The sequence below is a fragment of the Hippocampus zosterae genome, chromosome 1 (assembly GCF_025434085.1).
Source record: "Hippocampus zosterae strain Florida chromosome 1, ASM2543408v3, whole genome shotgun sequence".
In the NCBI taxonomy this organism is placed as follows: Eukaryota; Metazoa; Chordata; class Actinopteri; order Syngnathiformes; family Syngnathidae; genus Hippocampus; species Hippocampus zosterae.
The window spans coordinates 15695045-15714471 of NC_067451.1; the positions used below are offsets into that span (position 1 = coordinate 15695045).

Sequence of the window (19427 nt, forward strand, 5' to 3'; positions counted from 1 at the left end):
AAATGTAGTGTGTTACGAGTACTTTAGTTAAAGGAAAAAAAGTATCAATGTTAATGTGTGTTGTGCTCTATTTTGGCAAGTAGACTCTGGTGATATCAAAAGCATAGAAGGCCAGCAATGTCACTTTCTTCCTGATTCCATCTGAGCTTTCTGGGGCCTTATCAGCATGTGGCCCCATGGGTTTGTCACTGCCACTTTTATTATTATTATTTTATGACTCGCAGAAATCATTGTGGAGCTCCAGCTTCTCCCTCTCCTCTTCATCTAGCAAGAAGCTGTCAATGTAGGAAAAGAGTTCCTCCGACGCTATGGGGCTGATGAACCGCTCCCGATCCAGCCCGAGCTTGTCCACCAGCACCATGCTGAAGTATTGCCCAGAGATTCGGAATGTGAGCCTGCGGGGAAAACCGTTGAAATCCCTTATTTGGTGGTACTATGCACTGAGTCAGATGTGGGATTCGTGTGTATGAATGCGTCTTGTGCGGGGAATTCACTGAAAGCATTTTCTCGTCTGGAAAATTGAGCCGTGCCTGAACACATAATGGACTGCCCACTGGGAAAGCGGATTTGCCTTTACTTCTATGAATGAGTTTTTGTCTGGTGTGATTTTGATCATAATTGGTGTTCTGTTAATCAAATTAGCAAATTATTTTTTTTTGTTTTTTCCCCCTGGCCTAGCCCGACATTGTTAGCTGAGAATCTCGTAAGTTTGCCGTTTTTCTGCTCAGGTCAAATCAGTAACTGCGTGCGTGTGTGTATGTGTGATATATATGTGAGAAATTGTGTGCATGAGTGTAAGTGTGAGAGATTGTAAGTGGATGCATGTGTGAGGAATTAATGCAAAAGTGAGTGAATGGGCTGTGAGAGCGTGTGCAAGTCTGTTAGTGAGAGGGATCAAGTGAGTGAGTGCACGTGTACATGTTACTAAATGAGTTTCCTGTCTGTCGCATCTCAGCATTTGAGTGTGAAGACGCCTCCAAAGTTAAAGTGGAATCCATGTTCTCTCGACTTTACCTCAATTCCTCAACGACTACAGAGGTCAAGTTTTTGTCCTTGATGCGTCCCGTCTCATTCGGCGGTGAGCCCAGCAACTCGATCAGTGTCACATGGCGAAGTTGTAAGCCGCAGTCTGCTTTCTGGGAACGAGACAAAAGCAAGAGAGATCTGTGACCGCTTTTTGTGAGGGGCTTTCATTTTCAAGTTGAGATGCATTCAAAGTTTTCCTCACTTGTATCATGATATTCTGCAGCTGGTACTCCGGGTCGGCGATGTCGGGCGCAGACAGGATGAGAAGTCGCCTCTTTTCGAAAAATTGACGTAGCAGAGCCGACGCGCTTTTCACATCTGACTCAATCTCCATCGCTAAAACGTACAATGCCAACTGTCATTGTCAATAGGGACCTGGGGAAGACCATTTGTCTCGATTCGACCGATGGGTATTCCTTGATTCTAATGACCCAAGCCCGTCCAATTAAGCTATGCCCTCTAAGTTGTGGCCACTATGGAATTGATTAGGGCCCGACCAATAGTTGTTTTTTTTCTCCGATATTTGGTAGAGAAAAAAAAAACTCGGGCACGTGATTAATCAGCCGATTCATTTTTAAAATGGATCATGGACAAAAGTTTTGGGGGGGTTTAGCGCTCACAACAACAAAGATAAGAATGACAGGCGGGTTGTGACTAACCACACTTAAATGTGACTCGGAGATTTTAATAAACTGTTTATCGACTTGGGCTCACAGGTTTCAGAACCCAGAGCCAACCCTGCTTAATGTCGACAAGTGCTCGAGAAAATTGATGGATGGGTAGCCTTGGGGGTTGCTGGCCTCTTGCCCAAAGTCAGCTGAGATAGGCCGCAACTCACTCATGACCCTAATGAGGACAAGCACTCGAGAAAATGGATAAATGCTACTGCTGAATGTCATCATGCCACTAATGTGTATTTCATACTCACGAACGCACTCCGCAGGCCCATCACTCCAATTGCCGTCGAATTGGCAAACCCGACTGGACACGCCCCTGCGCTCATAACCGCCGTCGCAGTGGTATTCGCACACGGCGCCGTGGTTGGTGACATCGGATGAGCAGGTGAGGGAACCGTGAAAAGGTGGAGACAGTGAAGGGCATCTTCTCACTAGGTCAGAACACGGCGCTGCGGTGTTATTTGAGCGCTCCTGGCATAATTTCATGCTCTTTCTCTCAATGGCAGAAGGTATAATGAACTTGTTTCTGTGCCTTGGAGTACAAATTTGATTCATTCTGTATCCATGCTCACAACGCCTTCAATTAAAAATGAGTGGAAATGCTATTAATGTGTTCCAGTATGTATGATGTCATTTTTAATAAGAAAATAGCAATCTTTAATATTGAACTTTATAAAAACATCCAGTCATTAATTGCTACATTTAATGAGTCAACAAATACTGTCCGTGCAGTAATACTGTCTTATCTTCATTTAGGTCCCTCTCATAACATGAACCTTTGATTCTCAACAAACAGCGTAAGTCTCTTCTGTGACTAATGGCAGATATGGATGTCTATATTTGAATGAAAATTTTGTAAAGTAAAAAAATTAAAAGTTTCATGAATAAAGTTTTTTTTTCAGATTTTAGGCAGTTTTACAAGCTAAACTAATTACGACTAATCACGTCATAAATGTTAATTTCACCAGTATCCCTTTAAGGTTTCATGTTTAATATTTTTGTTTTAACATATAATTCTCTTTGTTTGATGTTTACTTTGACAGTAATCTTCAGCTCAGAGTTGCAATAAACAGCATGAAGTCTCTTTGTTGAAGAATTCTTTCCAAATTATAGCTCTCAAAACCATCCCATCTACAGCACTCATATCTCAACTTTGCGCTTGCAAGTCAAAAGTAAAAAATCCTGCTCGTATCTCAAAAAACCTATAGGTCAGGTCATTCATATCTCACGGCACCCCATGGTGACATTTTTTTGTTTGGTGGACTGGCTTGTTGTGACATTTTTCAAATCTAATGAATATGCCTTAGCTCAATGAAGGCTGGTTTAATTGAGGTGGTAAAATCTGACATGCTCTCAGTGTGGAATCTGCTCACCTTCAACACGGACAATAAACTTGCAGGCGGCTCGGTTTCTGGCTTGATCGTAGACTTTGTAGCGAATAATATTGGGTCCCTCCTTAAATTCACTGCCGGGCTCCTGGCCCACGAGGATCACACTAAAGGGAAAAAAAAGCAACAAAGTTGAACTTGTCTTTCCATTTGAAATCGGACACTGTCCTAAAGTTAAACAGAGACATACTCGAGCATTTTATCAGCCGTGTCCGTAGCAACTGGTGCATCCCAAGTCACTCTGGCAGTCAGTTTTCCAGGTTCTGCCACCCTGATTCTGGATAGCGGACACCTTATTTTGGGAGGTTCTGTATCTGAAGTCATTTGCAGATCCACAACACATGTTATGGAAAACAAATACAGTAATCCCTGGTGTATTGCATATTATGCATAATACCAATACTATCTACATGGGGGGGGGTATAATTTTTGTGTGGAATGCGGCCAGTGGGTTGACATTTGATCATCCATGTCTGAGCACTTGAAAAAAATATTGTGGGAGGTTATAATTAACATAAGGAAAAAATGTGACATTTTCCTTGCATTTAACATGGGAAGTGAATTCATTTACACTTTTTTTGGTAGTTAGGGCAATAGTCTAAGCTCCCAGACCCCAGTTTCAGAACCTCTGCTTCAGGGAAACATGAAGATTAAGTGACCGCAGTCTTGGATTCCATTAGCAGCGTAGGAGGAAATATGTGTATTTTGGTGAAAGTGAGCCCCTGGAGAGCTGTGCTTGGTGGGGAGGGAACAAAAAAAAAAGACGTCAGCAAAGCAGATGTACTAAGTTCAGCTCCATTTTGTGGCTGCAGATTGAGGCTGTCAGATGCAATTAAATTCTTCATTACTCATAGTTTGCCCATACTTGAAGTGCTTGACTGTAGGACAACTGGTTCTCTAGGACGACCCTGGCTGGTCAACTGGTCTTCGGGGAGGATTCAAAGCTCCTTTGCCATTTACCCTAAACCTAGCCCTTGACGCTGACACTAACCCTCACATCTAGACCTGCCTTGTGTAGCTACTGTATATACCCTTGAAGAGCGCCACGAACCCCCGATTTGTGCGTCTGTGTGTGGCGTTTTTTTTTATTTTATTTTTTTAAAACTTGTACCCAAGTACAGAATTTGAATCAACTCTTACCGGAGTCTTGTTTTTTGTACAACGCAAAACTCTACGTCTACTTGAAGCATAGTGTGAGTAATTTTGCCACCTCTGAGCTTCTGAGAGTACCTGAGCAAATAGGCTGTGCCCCACTCCACGTCCCCCCGTGCTGACACGTGCGGGTGTGCTCCCCTTCGATGCGATGGCCGGGGGTGCAGGTGAAGTCGCACCTGGAGTCCACCACGAAGCCCTGAGTGCATGTGTAGCTGCCGTGCGGAATGAGGGGCAACACACTGCATCGCATCTCTGCAGAAAACATGAAGATTCTGTGATGCCATGATTGCGTCCACGATACCGTTCCCTCCAAAAGGACTGGAATGGCAAGGTTGATTCCTTTGTTTTTATTGTACACTGAAGAAATTTGGATTTTGGATAAAAATATGTTACCAAACAAAAGTTCAAAATTCCTTTTTTTTTAATCCATTCATCCATCCATTTTCTGATCCGCTTTAATCTCACGAGGGTCACAGGGCGTGCTGGAGCCTTTCAGGCAGTAGGCAAGGGATACCCAGAATTGGTCGCGAGTCAAATGCAGGGCATACATAGACAAACATTTCCATGAAGGAAACCGGAGTACCCGGAGAGAGAAACCCATGCAGGCACGGGGAGAACATACAAACTTCAAAAAGGAAGGCCAGAGCCGGAATCGAACCTCTCCACTGTGAGGCCGACGCTGCTAACAAGTCAACCAGCTTTGCCGCTGCTTTCATTTAATGATATTAAATATACTGTATGATGATCTAGATGTGTTAGACAACCCAGGACAGAGCGCCTTTAATTTGAAGCCACACAGTTTTCACGTGAGCAGAAGGAGTAGAAGGAACAGACATTGTTAAATTAACTTGTGAATTCATAAAATTTCATCTTTGGTGCCCTTGCAACAACTGCATAACAGCTGTGGCCCATTAACTTGACCAGGCTGTTGCTTTCTTCTTTTCCAGGCCTTTATGTAGCCTCTTTCAGTTCTTGTTTGTTTCTGCAATAGGCTGGCCACCAGTTCAGGGTTTACCCCGCCTAAGGCCCAGCCAGAGACAGGCGGGATAGGCTCCAGAATGCCCCGCGACCCATGTGAGGATGAGTGGATCAGAAAATGAATGGATGGATATTCCCCACAGTGAATGGGGGATTTACAGTACTAAACTGTGCTATTTTTTTTTAACAGCAACTCCCACTCACTGCGGCAGACGGCGGTTCCCGACCAGCGGCGGTTGGCGAGACACTGGATGGAGCTCCGGCCAATCAGGCGATAGCCTCGGTCACAGCTCATGTTGCAGCGGGTGCCCTGGGTGGTCCGATACGCTCGGCCGTGTGGGGAGTGGCAGGATATCTCCCCATTGACGAGACGGGGGGAACGACACCAATGAAGTTCTGGTGGGCAAGGGAAGGCATCGCATCAGTTTTTTGTTACCGATCACCCCTTTATTATAAATTGAAAAATATTTTACAGGTTTCTGATTTTCAAACTACCGGTAGTTGTGTGAGACCCAAAGGTATACGCTACAATGTTTTTGAGAATTAGAGATGAGTGTGTGTGTGTGTGTGTGTGTGTGTGTGTGTGTGTGTGTGTGTGTGTGTGTGTGTGTGTGTGTGTGTGTGTGTGTGTGTGTGTGTGTGTGTGTGTGTGTGTGTGTGTGTGTGTGTGTGTGTGTGTGTGTGTGTGTGTGTGTGTGTGTGTGTGTGTGTGTGTGTGTGTGTGTGTGTCCCAAGTGAATTTATGTGTGCATTATTTCCATACATACTGGTGTAGTCTGGAAGATCGTCATCTTCCTGGGCAACGTCATCATAGCCGCCATCCTCTGTGGTTCCACACACAGCTAGAACAAGGAGAGCAGAGACACATGGAAGAAAGGCTCTAATAAACTATTGGCTCTGAGATGTTCCCAGAGCCAATAGACTTCTTTGAGCATGCAGAGACGCTTTTGTTAATGTTACGATGATAGCAAGGAATCTCAGCCACACAAGCTTCCTTTTGCAAAAATAACATTCCAGCATTCACACACATGGAATTTCATGAAACGGATTGTGTTTGATTTTGAAAAGCACACTACACTCGTATGTGTTGTTTGTTGCAAACGTATGTTGGCGAAATTCAATTCCTAATCAATAAATCACATAAAACACGTCACAGAAACGTGTTGTTCACATCCCTGCCAACATTTTGAAGTACAATTGCCTCCCCTGGCAAATCATCAGAATGGATCAAAATCTCTTCACTCAGACTACATGAGGTAAAGTGTGGCTGAGTAATTTGTTGGTCTCATCAAATAAAAGTTGATCGTTTGAAGTAAAATTAATCCACTTTGTTGATTAAAATTTACTGTGATCTTTCTCTCTTTCAAGCGCAAATTTGACTTTTTAGACCGAGACAAATGACTGTCTTTTTAGAGTAAAATATACTCTATGAAATTTTGTGTGCACAAGCATGGGTAGAACATGTAAACACGACAACGGAGGTCTTGCCCTGAACAAAGATTCAAACCTGACACTTTTTGACTGTAACGCAAAAATTCCGATCATGACTATCGTACTACCAAACGCTTATCCAAGGGCAAAGCTACATGGTGGCCAGGAGTGGCCTTGGCCACCCCTGCACCTCTGGTCACGAACTGGCCACAAACCCACATCTGAGGATATATTTTGATACCTGTCACTTTGCTGTCATTTTCACATGTTTGTAACATTATTCGGCCTTCTGTTCCTCTGCTACAATTCATTTAGAAACCCAATTCCAGTAAAGTCAGGACATTGTGTTAGACATAAACAGAATACAATGATTTGCAAATCAGTGCATGAGTCAGAAATAGACCATGAGATAGTACAGGAAAACAAAGCATCGTAACACAAAATGGCATTATCAAGTAAAATAGGCTCACCAAACCATTGCTTTTTACTTAGACTTGATACTGCAAGTATTATGAGTATGCTGGGAAAGGTTTTGTATATTTGTGCATTTCATGAAACCTTGACTGGGCATGGTATGACTAACACTGACTTCTGAGTTACAGAGGGGGTGAGCATGCATGTGTATAGACGCGTATATGTGAACATGTGCATTACAATCACTTCCTCGTAGAGGTAATGTGTCATATTATTTCTGTTATTTATGTTAAAGGTTCTATAAAGCGCTTTGTTACAGCTGCAGCGATTGCGAAAGTGCGACATGAATAAAGATTTTGTATTGTTTTGTATGTATCCTGGCCACCCCACTGTAAATTTTCTGGCTACAGTACAACCCTGTCAACAACGACAACAAAAAACACACACACATTTCCACTTTCATTTATTTAAAAATCATCGGATAATTGTTATTACCTCTGATATACTGTGGAATTCCAAATTGTGTTTTCCTAATATGGGATGGAGTCTTAAAATATTGATCACATTTGTATCTACTACAGATGTTACTACTAAAGACGGTCAATACATTTGACTGACTGAGAGTACATGTCAGACCATATTCACAGGCAAATTCTCCATTATTATCATTCTAAGAGATTCACGGACTTACCTGTGAGATACAACAAGAACAAAAAGAGCACCGGGACACGGGTCATGGTCAAACCTCTGGTCGGTTAAAAAAAATGATGACACTACTGGGAGAGAAAAACTAGTGCGCAGCTTCTCGTTGGCGTCCCAAGTCGGACTCTCACCAATGGCACACTCCACAAAACTTTGAAAAATGACACTACAACGACTTTTAAAAAGCACCTAGTGATTTCTTTCCAGTGGGAAAGTTTTTTGTCTTGTCTCAGCAGCGCTCAACCCAATAGCTTCTCGCTTCAGTGGCGAGTATTAAGCCACTAGGGGGCCCTGTTGTCTCTTGTCACTCAATGACGTTACGGCGCGTCGATGAAAGATAAAAAGTGATTCTTGGAATCATTAAAGTGTTATTTGTGGGTTAATTCTGAAATATACATGTTCACACAGTAATTTACTGAATTTTTAATTGTTATTCGAGCGATTATCTGACAGTCAAATCACAGAAACTAGCGAACACCCAACAGGGAGTGTGACAACCTTCAGAATAAAGTAGTCAAAAGTTATCTCTTGAATGTTGCATTATTTTCATTAATAATATTGCTGAATCGATATTGGAATTTTTTTCTTTGAGTTTTCAAAGGACACCATTGATTTAATGCATGATTATAAGATCAAGGGTGTTGAATGCGCCCTTTAACTCGTCACTCACTTAATTTTGACAGAACCGCCGCAGAAAAAAAGGTTGAACGTTGACGGCTAATTTGGCACTGCCCTGAAGTAAAACACCAGAGATTTTTACGCCTTCGGCATAGAACACTCTAATGGTGCAGATGTACAGTATTTAAAATTAATTTGTCTGAATTTCTTTCAGAGCTCTTATTATTTTCATATCAGTCCCTTAATAGATATGGTAAATTATAATTAGATGGTTCATAATTGTCATGTTTCGCATAAAAGAAGTTTGTTATGAAAGCGGTGTTGTGGAACAAGTTTAAATATACTAGTTGACTTGATTTTTTCCTTTTTTTTTTTACTACCGTTGATTCCGTCGGGAAAAGCAATCTGGCCGGCGATGACGTCACTTCCCATTGAGCTTGCTTAGAACGTATCCCCCTTCACCAACTTTTTCTTCTCTTCGGGGCTGCTTTGAAGTGATCTTTTGTCTGTCTTCTATACATAAAAGAAGCCAAACATGTCGCCGCCCTCACGTCGGCTTCAAACGAAACCGGTCATCACCTGCCTGAAGACTTTCCTCATCTCCTACAGTCTGATTTTCTGGGTGAGCTGCGACCATGTCGATGTGGAGGAAAGGAGGTTGGGGGAGTTTACAGGACAACAAGCTAACAGCAGCAACGGGCTTCAAATATGCGAACAAGCGCAAATCAAAACAAGAACTTTTGTCGTTATAAATTCATGAAATGAAGTAAAATTTTATATAATGCTCGTTCCCAAACTACGATGAATTTGTTTCCGTTACTTGAGAGCACAGGCGTCGGCGATTAATCTAAGAAGACTAAAACTCGATGACGTCACTGGTAACGCACACGATATAAGTACCCTTGCTCCATTTCTCTTGAAAGAAAGAAAATGCTTTTCCTGTCCATTATCAAAAGATCTTCATGTTTATTGTGGCACCACAAGCACAAAAGATAAGGCAAAATAATAGCAAAACAAAACAAGCCATTGAAGGATTTACGTAAAATCACATTGATTGATTAAAGAGACCCGAGCACTGATTCTTGACCTTGTCGGTGGAACTGTACCGAACGCCGCGGGTTTGCACATTCACGGTGGCCTTCGTAATTTGAAAAATGTCAAATTCATATTTAACCCCCCAAAAAACGCATATTGAAAAATTGCACTTCTGACTCCTTGACTTGTTTTTCTCCACACTTGTTTAGTAGAATTTTGTGACATTGTTGAAGTAAACCGCAGGTCTAAGTGTTAACTCAAATTTTAGCTACTCTCTTTCATATTAAAAGATTCGTCTGCCTTTAAGCCTACAAAAGCAAAACATTTATATCTAAGTCTGGTAGGATTGTATTTTGTAATCCTAAACAGCTTTTACGATGTTGGGAGTTTACTGTAAAACAATAAATAACAATAAAAAGAATTACACACATGGTATGTTTAGATGCAAAACATCCTTAGTGGGCGATGACCTCCTGAGTTGTGCACACACTTGAGCTTTTGCTGTGTTTGGTCCTTTATTAAGAATTAAAAAGAATAAGTTCAGTAGACCAATCACATGGCGACCACTCCATTACAGTTGAAAACACTCCTACACCTAATGTGATAAGTCCAAAAAAAGGATTATGTTGACATCAGTAGCAGAAAAGTTTAAAACAATTGAAAGGAAGTTGTTAGTGTACTATTTCTACTTAAATGTGTGAACAAAATAGCAGATATAAATCAGAATGTTCGGAGCACTACTTGCATATAGCGCTTATACTCACTCAAAAGATAATGATTGCTGTTGTTTTTATCTGTGTGTCAGCCAAAGTTCACAAGAATGCTTTCGGTTGTCATTTTTATGATGTTGGTGGCAGTACCTCCCACCTTCGCCGCCGCTGCCGCCAAAATACACACACGTGCACATGTGCACACGCACACTTCAAAGGAATTAATGCCTGGACATAAAAAAGGCAACAATGACACCTCGGCCTCAAATTGAGTTGGAAGCACATAATAGTCAAAAATGAATCCGTTTGGAAGTGTGTCTCGATACAGTAGCTCTATGTTTATCCGCCTGCAACTGGTTAAAATTGCAGATTTACAGAAAACAGATAAAGGTTTGTAGTTTTACCCTTACTACCCTTTCAACACTGAAGATGATTGACACATGCTTAAAATGGTTGAAAGCAAACTTTGTCAAAGCCGTGTGATCATCAAACCTTTCCATTTAAGAAATACAGAAAATACTGTACTTAATGATAGCCTGTATGTTAGATATGTGCGGTATCTTTCAGAGGCGAGGCCTGGTGGGGTGTCGTTTGACATCTGAGCATGAGCTCTGGCCCACAGCAGTTCTGAGAGTTTTTCCATTTTGTATTTACATGTTTGACTGTTTGTCATGCGAGGAAATATGTCTGTACTCATATTCGGACTAATGCTCCGAGAGTACAACACAGATACTTCGAGGGAAAATGGATGAAAACACTCTAAAATGGATGAACTCTGCAAATAAATTGCAAGATGTAATGTAAGATGTAATTAGCAAATATCGGATCTTGGTATCAGCATGTACTCAAATGTCAGTACTTGTATCTGGTATCACGTGCATCCCTTGTGTGTCATAATTGCACACGTCCGCATATTACGGTGATGCTGATTGGCTGCTGCTCCTCAGTTCACAGGCATGATCCTGCTAGCAGTGGGCGTGTGGGGGAAAGTCAACCTGGAGGCGTACATCACACTGGCTTCCGATGAGACCACAAACGCGCCGTACGTCCTCATCGGCACCGGCGCTGCCATCATCATATTTGGGCTTTTTGGCTGCTTCGCCACCTGCCGCGGCAGCCCGTGGATGCTAAAACTGGTCAGCGGACAGGGAGCTATGCCCCATCCTTCAAACCAAAATACGCACAATGCTTTTAATGATCTGCACAATCTTGTTTTATACTTTCTCTCTTCGGACAGTATGCCATGTTCTTAAGTGTGGTCTTCCTGGCCGAGCTAGTGGCTGGAATATCAGGCTTCGTCTTCAGGCATGAAGTGAGTTCTCGGTGGCATAGGCATGATGTGAAATGAAGTAGAAGACAAGAATGCGATCACTTTTTTTGTGCGTGTTTGGACTTTTGCAGATAAAGGAAAAATTAGGCACCGCATACCAAAACGCAGTCAAGTCCTACAACAGCACAGAGAGCAGCAGAACCGCAGTGGACGCCATCCAGAGGACTGTGAGTAGGAGTCCTACTTTTCTTGAATCGTGCCGGCCGAGCATTTTCATGATCAAGAGTCCTGTCCTATTTATTGGTTGTTACAGCTGTTTTGTTCCTCAAATTGAATTTGACTTATTTTTTTCCATTCAATGCAATGGAATTCTCTGATTTTATTCTTGGAAAACAACTTACATATTATGCATACACATTTTCAATAGTTTTTAAGTTTAATTTTTACTTCATAATAATTCATTTTAGGCGGCCCGGTAGTCCAGTGGTTAGCACATCGGCTTCACAGTGCAGAGGTACCGGGTTCGATTCCAGCTCCGGCCTCCCTGTGTGGAGTTTGCATGTTCTCCCCGGGCCTTCTCCGGGTGCTCCGGTTTCCTCCCACATTTCAAAAACATGCGTGGCAGGCTGATTGAACACTCTGAATTGTCCCTAGGTGTGAGTGTGAGTGCGAATGGTTGTTCGTTTCTGTGTGCCCTGCGATTGGCTGGCAACCGATTCAGGGTGTCCCCCGCCTACTGCCCGAAGACAGCTGGGATAGGCTCCAGCACCCCCGGCGACCCTAGTTAGGATCAAGCGGCTCGGAAGATGAATGAATGAATAATTCATTTTAAATAGTACAAATTAAAAATGCTAATGAATTATTTTGTTGTTGAACTAAGCCCAGTTTCACTATTTTGTAAATAAATTGATGACAATTATGTCAGTTGTATTGGGGCTGGGGAAAAGTCTAATCACTCCAAGTCAATCATAAATAAAGGTTGAAACCAAATATTTGCCTCTGTGTTTCGCTGGCATGTCACGTTGTCTTGTCCAAGGAAACCAAGGCAACAAAAGTCTTTGTAAAATGATGAGATTTTTTTCAGCTACAACAAATATGGAGAAGCACCATTGAGACATTTGTGATGGAGCCTCCTCCGAGCATTCGGGTGCTCCCTCCCCTTTTATGCCATTTTTCACTTCTTGGGAGGGGTTCAATTCAGATCACACAGGACAGTCACTATTGTGGACAGCTGCACTTACAGATAACAGGATGAATGAAGTCTGGGGCATGAGCAAGCAACTTTGCCTATCTGCAGAGCATGGTCAGCACTCACAATGGCACAAACAGTTATAAGATGCATCGATTCCACTGTACAAGCTCCTCTTGACCGTTGAACGGTCTGTCATTATTCTCTATTGGTGGAAAATTGCTACTGCAGTCTCTTGAGCTTAAATGTTCATCCACCCTTGCTGGGGACATACCTACCACATGACCTGAAAGAGGTGTCCGTCCTTCGAATAGACGACCTGCCCAAATTTGTTTCTGAAAAATAAAAGCCCACCCCCACCTCCTCAAATCAATGCCCCTTTGAGGAACAAAACAGTTATTAAATGGATAATAACCATAATGCACATGTACTCGTGTTATTGGTTTGGTCACATATAGTTGCAATGCTGTGGCGTGAAAAACTACACGGACTGGGCCGAAACGGACTACTTCAAAGACCAGGGCATCCCCGCCAGTTGCTGCAAAGTCAACACCAACTGCCCTCCAGACACCCTCAAGGACCTGAACAAGGCTAAAAATGAAGTGTACAGCACTGTGAGTTACCACTTTTCGTCAAAATCGTCTCGTCCATCCAACAAAGGGCTGAGCGCTTAAATACAATGTATGCAAAAATACTCTGCATGCCCTCACCTGTGGAACCTCACTCCATTCACTTTCTGTCATTTTGTGCAGTTGTTAGTCGATGTTCGACACTGCAATATCTCGAGGTGTTGCTCTCAGGATTTTAAGCTGTGGGAACTTATCATTGATGAGGGTTAAGTCGGCCTATATCAATACCAATCACGTGAATTCACATGAAGTTTAAAATTCAAATCATCATTAACTTTCTTGAATTGATCAGTCATTCGCAAGCAAAGCGGCAAGGTTCATTCACCTCTTTGTAAACAATTGCCTGAAAAAAAATTCCGGGACAATTACCTCGACATCCAGTTGCGAGGAATTTAGGGATTTCATTATCTATGGTCCATAACATCATCAAAAGGTTTAGCGAATCTGGAAGAAATCACTACATATAAACATCAAGGTCGAAAACCAACATTGAATGCCCGTGACCTTTGACCCTTCAGGTGGCACTGCATCAAAAACCAACATTGCTGTGTAAAAGATCTCATCAGATGGGCTTAGAACACTTCAGAAAGCCAATGTCAGTCAAAACAGGTCCGCGCTATATTCCTAAGCGCAATTAAAAATTCTACTATGCAAAGCAAAGGCCATTTATCATCAACACCCAAAAACGGCGGCAGCTTCTTAGGCCCAAGCTCATCCAAGATGAACAAATGCAAATGCAAAAGTGTTACGTGGTCTGACGAGTTCACATTTCAAATTCTTTTGGGAAATTGTCGATGTTGTGTCCCCCTGGGCCGAAATGGAACCGAACCATCTGGACTATTCTGGACGCATAGTCCCAAAGCCAGCATCTGTGAAGGTACAAGTTTGAGTTAGTGCCAAGGGTGTGGCTAACGTACACATCCGTGAAGGCACCAATAATGCTGCAAGGTTCATACAGGTTTTGCTTTGCTTGTGAATGACTGAGCAATTCAGGGAAACTCCACGTAGAAACAATCATGTCACCCACCTTTTTTCCCAGTAAGCCTGTTCACCGGTGGGATGTTTTCTGCACGTGTTGGATAAACAGTCCTCAACTTTCTCAGTCGTGCCACCTGTCGCAGCTTTTTGGGAATATGTTGCAGCTATGAAATTCTCGGTTAATCATTACCTGCTAAAAATAAATGAAGTTCATCAGTTTGATCATGAAATAGCTTGTCTTTGTCGTGTATTCAATGAAATATAGGTTGAAAATGATTTGCAAATAATTATATTGTTGGAGGGTCGCGGGGGGTTGGTGCTTCACAAAGCATCCCAACATCAGTGGAAATGTGTTTGGACATTTACATTGTTCCACAGTAATTTTAGCCCACTGAGGGAAAAAATAATTACTACATGGTCGGTGACAAAAATGAGTTGACACCCACCGGTGGGAAAATGAACTGGACAACTGACTTGTGATCAGTCCATGGTGTACACTGCGGCTCCCACACAATCTCAAGACCTTAGTAATGTTGGATAATTACTTGAATTGAATAAAAAATGACTAAAGTCCTATGTGCAGGGTTGCTTCTCGTTGGTGACTAATGTGATGGAGTCCAACCTGGATATCATTGCTGGGATCTCATTTGGAATCGCCTTCTTTCAGGTACTTGCTAGTGATAAGTTGCAACACCTCACTAAATAAATACGGTGATATATTGACTTACGAGTGCCCCGGTTTTCCCAGTTATGAGCCGTTGTTTGATGGAATTTTTAATTACTTGTTTGAAATGTGTGTCGTGAGCCAAAATTTGAGTTTCGGGTGAACTTATACCATGCCGCCACTCGAATGAAGTTGGAAGAATAACATGGAACAATTAAGATACTGTAATGCCCTTGGATGTGGGAAAGGAGAGCCACATTCGCCGCGATGCACTTGCAGCCCTTTTTTTGGACTGTACTGACTACCGGCATTCATTTCAAGGAGGAATTTGTTTTTGATTGATGGATCAAACTCCCGCTGCATATAATGGTCCGAGAGGTACATGTTTGTTTGAATAAAATACCAGAACACGTGATTCCGCCTGCTTTGAATGTTTATTATTGTGCTCAGCTCATCGGGGTATTCCTGGCCTGCTGCTTGTCTCGATACATAACCAATAACCAGTACGAGATGGTGTAAGCTTCATGCAGGTAAAAAGGGCTCCCGATTGCATCCAGTTTCAGCAAATCCAATCAAAACTGTTTCAGCACTTTTCGTATATCTTTCCAGGTGACTTGGCGTGCCTCTCCCACCCTACAGGACTGACCCTCTTGTGATTTTTTTAAGAAAACTTTTTAGAGAAAACAAACTCTTGTTTTTTTGGGGGGTGGGGTCCGCTCACGTGACTCGGTAGAGGAGCAGAAGGGAATAACCCAAAGGGAATTTGAGAGGAAAGTAGTTTGATCCAAACATTTCAACACGTTTTTTTCCTGTTATCGTAATAGTAAATGTTCAGCCTAGACGTCATTGTGTCAATGTTATCACTTTATTTTTGTGTCTTTGTTTCTCACTGAAAAGTAGTGCCTTGCTTTATTTTGTACTTTTGATAAAAATGTACAGCTAAAATGACAAACTGACAAGGGATTGTGCATGAGGTTATTTGTAAGGGGAAATGGCGTACGTAAAGTGCCAACAACAATAACCCACATTTTCATATTAAAGTCATCAGTGTTTAATTGCTTTTCCTCTGTGGATGCATGTAAAGTATTGAAGGGGAAAAAATAATAAAAGGTGAATTCACATAACTTGTCTGTCCTCGACATGTTTTACATTAATCAGAAAAAAAATTTCAAATCCTTTTCCCCAAATTCTTTGTCCTCATTGACCGGCCTTCTGGAGGCCTGATTACAATCGCTTCATCCCAGAGTGGATACATCTCAAAAAGCTTGGCTGCCATTTGCATCTTTCCTGAAACAATGATGCAGTACTGTATTCCCAGATCTCATGTGACCATGCACGAACATCATCCAGATTAACAAAGTGACTTCCTGTGGCAGTATTACAGTGCTTGGTTGCGAATGTGTTCCATTTAAAAGAATCACCTGAATACAGTTAGATTGTTTCTTTTTATGGCAGACTAACCACACTGTACTAAATTTCCCCCATGGATACCATTGCGTGAGAGGATCAAAAATATCCTTGTACTAACCTCAATGATACATTTAATCATTTGTAAACTTCTATTTCTCAGATATGGTTCATGTTATCGACTCAACGCATGGTCCTAAACATGAGGTACAATAAAAAAGGTTACAATACAAAGGCTGTATCACAATGTTTGGCTTTGCAAATGTTAAATGATAAACCTATTGGTCCATTATGCACAGTATCAGTAAAATATGATCTTAACTATCTTTGGAACTGCAAAAACATTTTCAATACAATCTTTGTATTGTTGCCAAAACACGTGACTGGTGACTTTTGGTTTCAAGTTGAGCATTTATTAAGCCATTATTTTTATTTATTTATTTTTGTTGTATTTTTTCTTATCTTATTTGATGTAGTTTTTAACATTGTACTCGTGATTTTAACTGCTTGTTGTAAGGTGTCCTTGAGTTTCTAGAAAGGCGCCCACAAATAAAATGTATTATTATTATTATTATTATTTAGACGTAGGATTAAGTTATCGCTGTGATTTAAGATCATATTTTTCAATGCACTGTTCCAGACAACTTGAGGTACAATTGCATGTGTTCCAATATTGTCCAAGAGATGTATTTCATTTTCGGCTGTCACAAAGGGTGTTTTTATTCCATTCTAACTTGTTGAGGTGAGCTGATTCTAATTCAGTAGTTGAAAAATTAGATAATGCTCTAAGGACGATGCATTGCAATTCAACAACGCCCCCAAAAAAAGCATGTTTAATGAATACTACTAATCATGGGCGTTGATTTGGTGGGGGGAACGGGAATACATTCTGAGGGGGCCCCCTGAAAGAAAAATAACGTGAAATGAAATATCATTTTTAAAGTAACAATCAAGTTCATAATTGTTATTAATTATTATTATTAGTAGTAGTTGTTGTATTTGTCACATCGGAAACGTTTACCTTTTTTTTGTTGAGTCTGATGACATTTGATGACGCCCTGACCAATCGTCACGTTTGAAAGTCAGTTGTGTCGACAACGTACACTAACTGAAATGTACTGTGTAGTGTACTGTGTGAGAACATAACACACGAAACGGCTCATATTTTGGGGAAAGATCAAGGAATTTCAAAACATTTAATTGAAACGTGACAGCGTTTTTGAAACGTCAAAAGGATGAGCGATGAACCAAACACTGGGTGGCGCTAGCGGCCTACAAAAGTTTGTTGTGAGACGTAACGTTTTAAAGCGACAGTGGGCAACTATATTCTGTGGAGACATTGTGTGACAAAGAGCCTTCGTCGGGCCAGAGTATGAATAATTTAAATAATTTCAAAAAATAAAAATATGTATGTGCCGGTTGTTAGCTTCGACGTTCAATGTTCAAAGATGCTGACGACGAATTGCGCTGCTGAAAGACCTTTTGATTGACACGAGTCTGGTGACTCAAGATTGGTTTAAACTAGATCATACGCTCTCAAGCCCGCCCTTATCCGCCTCCCCGGTCAATAAGATCAGTGCAAACGAACGGATGGGCGGGATTTGGCTCGCCGCACCGCAACTCGCCGGCTGTGAGGCATATAAAAGGAATTCAGGCGTTTATCAGACAAGGAAATTTTTCAGTTTCCTTCACGCCTGGTGGTCAACGGAGCTCCCCAAATTAAGGACTTGGGATATATTTCTACCAGTGTCCCAACACGCAGTCAATCAAGCTATCTCAAAATTCAGGTAAGTTCGTTTTTTTCCAGGTCGAATAATTCACCCTTAGTTTGTTTGATGCAGGAAGTCAAGGTCATTCTAGACATTAAAAAGGGATTGATGTCAGTGTATATTTGAAAGTAAAAATGAAAATACATCGACTGTTTAGGCCGTCTGGTAAATATTTGACACCTCCCTTGCAGCTCCAGCCTTAACGCCACCTGCCAACTACACTGTGTAACCAAGCCCCGGAAGCCTTCAGCCATGATGCAGATCAGCAGCGACTCGGCCGCCAACAAGCACTCCCTCATTAACGTCATGCACCGCTTCATCGCGGCGGCCAATAACATGGACGAGACCATCATGGTGCCGAGCCTTCTGCGAGACATGCCACTGGAGGAGCAGGCGGCCAGCCAGACGGAACCCAACAACAACAACAACTACAATAACCACCACCCCGATCATGACGATGTGCCGTGTCCCAGCAAGCAGCAGAGGGACATGTACGAGCACTACCTGCTCCTCAAGTCTATGAAGAATGACATGGAGTGGGGTCTGCTCAAGCGGGAGATGAGCAGCGGTGCCAGCTTTCTTGAGATGGCTGTCAAGCAGGAGGAGCAGCAGCAGAAGACCATCCCGGGGGCGCTGGCCCTGGACGACAACGCCGACCTGGAGCGCCAGTTTCACTTTCATCTGCGCGGACTCTTTGGCGTTCTGTCCAAACTCACCTTGCAGGCAGACCACCTCACCAACCGATACAAGCAAGAGATCGGCGGTGGAAACTTTATGAGATAGAATGCACTTTTTTTTCTTGTCCTGCTCCTCATAGCCTTTCTTCCTCCTCCCTCGGGACTGCTTGACGTGATGGGAAATGTCACGGGAATTCTCTTGGCAACGGAGCGGGGCCGTCAGCACTCCATGTCCTCCCCGTCTCCCTCCTTCCCTTCCTCCCGACATAAACCGGTGACGCCTGCGGCACGTTGTCGTCCTGCCTCAGGAGGACTCCCATTTTGAGTGCTTGGTGGAGGTTTAACTGCCCTGATGAAGCACAGCAGATCTGCTTTGTGTCCACTGCAGATTTCCCTATGAATTTGTGTGTGAATAAAAGGTTTGACTGTAGGAGAAATTGAATGCTGGTTATTCTGTCCCTCCTTTTTTTTTTGTTTTTTTTTTGGGGGGCGGGGGGTTAATTTAATTTTAAAATATGTTAATGCTGAGCTCGAAGGGCTCTCTTCACTTCAGTGTGACTGTAACTTGGCGTGCCTTGTTGGGCCCTGTTAATTCGCATCCCTTTGTCTAATTGCTCAAATGCTTCGACAAGGTCTCATAGCTCATCTTATTTGTCCTCAAATGTATTTTATATTGTGCAGTTGAATAAATAAATAATTGTGACCTTTTA

At 42.2% G+C, this 19427-nt stretch overlaps 3 protein-coding genes across 3 annotated transcripts; 2 read left to right on the forward strand and 1 right to left on the reverse strand.

The window, feature by feature from the left end:
* Positions 1-195: 195 nt before the first annotated feature.
* Positions 196-8223, reverse strand: srpx2 (sushi-repeat containing protein X-linked 2). The gene is made up of 10 exons (XM_052071123.1): positions 7761-8223; positions 5992-6066; positions 5429-5620; positions 4322-4498; positions 3282-3405; positions 3077-3198; positions 1955-2134; positions 1229-1362; positions 1015-1136; positions 196-395 (listed from the first exon to the last, which is right to left on the reverse strand). The coding sequence occupies exons 1-10, from the start codon at positions 7804-7806 to the stop codon at positions 212-214; spliced, it is 1356 nt and encodes a 451-aa protein (XP_051927083.1). The 5' UTR covers positions 7807-8223; the 3' UTR covers positions 196-211.
* A 583-nt stretch (positions 8224-8806) lies between these two features.
* tspan7 (tetraspanin 7) lies at positions 8807-15988 on the forward strand. The gene is made up of 8 exons (XM_052071275.1): positions 8807-9011; positions 11082-11270; positions 11372-11446; positions 11536-11631; positions 13052-13207; positions 14784-14867; positions 15315-15394; positions 15474-15988. The coding sequence occupies exons 1-7, from the start codon at positions 8925-8927 to the stop codon at positions 15381-15383; spliced, it is 756 nt and encodes a 251-aa protein (XP_051927235.1). The 5' UTR covers positions 8807-8924; the 3' UTR covers positions 15384-15394; positions 15474-15988.
* A 1858-nt stretch (positions 15989-17846) lies between these two features.
* Positions 17847-19427, forward strand: mid1ip1l (MID1 interacting protein 1, like). Its single transcript, XM_052071263.1, has 2 exons — positions 17847-18058; positions 18232-19427. Exons 1-2 carry the CDS (start codon positions 17862-17864, stop codon positions 18821-18823), a joined length of 789 nt encoding a protein of 262 aa, XP_051927223.1. The 5' UTR covers positions 17847-17861; the 3' UTR covers positions 18824-19427.

Excerpts from the sequence above, each read along its gene's own strand:
- srpx2 (XM_052071123.1), bottom strand. The coding sequence starts at position 7,806 with ATGACCCGTGTCCCGGTGCTCTTTTTGTTCTTGTTGTATCTCACAG. Across the intron at positions 2,135-3,076 it reads GTTTATTGTCCGTGTTGAAG|TGAGAAGATGCCCTTCACTG; the intron begins GTGAGCAGATTC and ends GTTCTGACCTAG. Across the intron at positions 396-1,014 it reads GTAGTCGTTGAGGAATTGAG|GCTCACATTCCGAATCTCTG; the intron begins GTAAAGTCGAGA and ends TTTTCCCCGCAG.
- mid1ip1l (XM_052071263.1), top strand. The coding sequence starts at position 17,862 with ATGGGCGGGATTTGGCTCGCCGCACCGCAACTCGCCGGCTGTGAGGCA. Across the intron at positions 18,059-18,231 it reads CAAGCTATCTCAAAATTCAG|CTCCAGCCTTAACGCCACCT; the intron begins GTAAGTTCGTTT and ends CCTCCCTTGCAG.
- tspan7 (XM_052071275.1), top strand. The coding sequence starts at position 8,925 with ATGTCGCCGCCCTCACGTCGGCTTCAAACGAAACCGGTCATCACCTGC. Across the intron at positions 9,012-11,081 it reads CCTACAGTCTGATTTTCTGG|TTCACAGGCATGATCCTGCT; the intron begins GTGAGCTGCGAC and ends GCTGCTCCTCAG. Across the intron at positions 14,868-15,314 it reads TTGGAATCGCCTTCTTTCAG|CTCATCGGGGTATTCCTGGC; the intron begins GTACTTGCTAGT and ends TATTGTGCTCAG.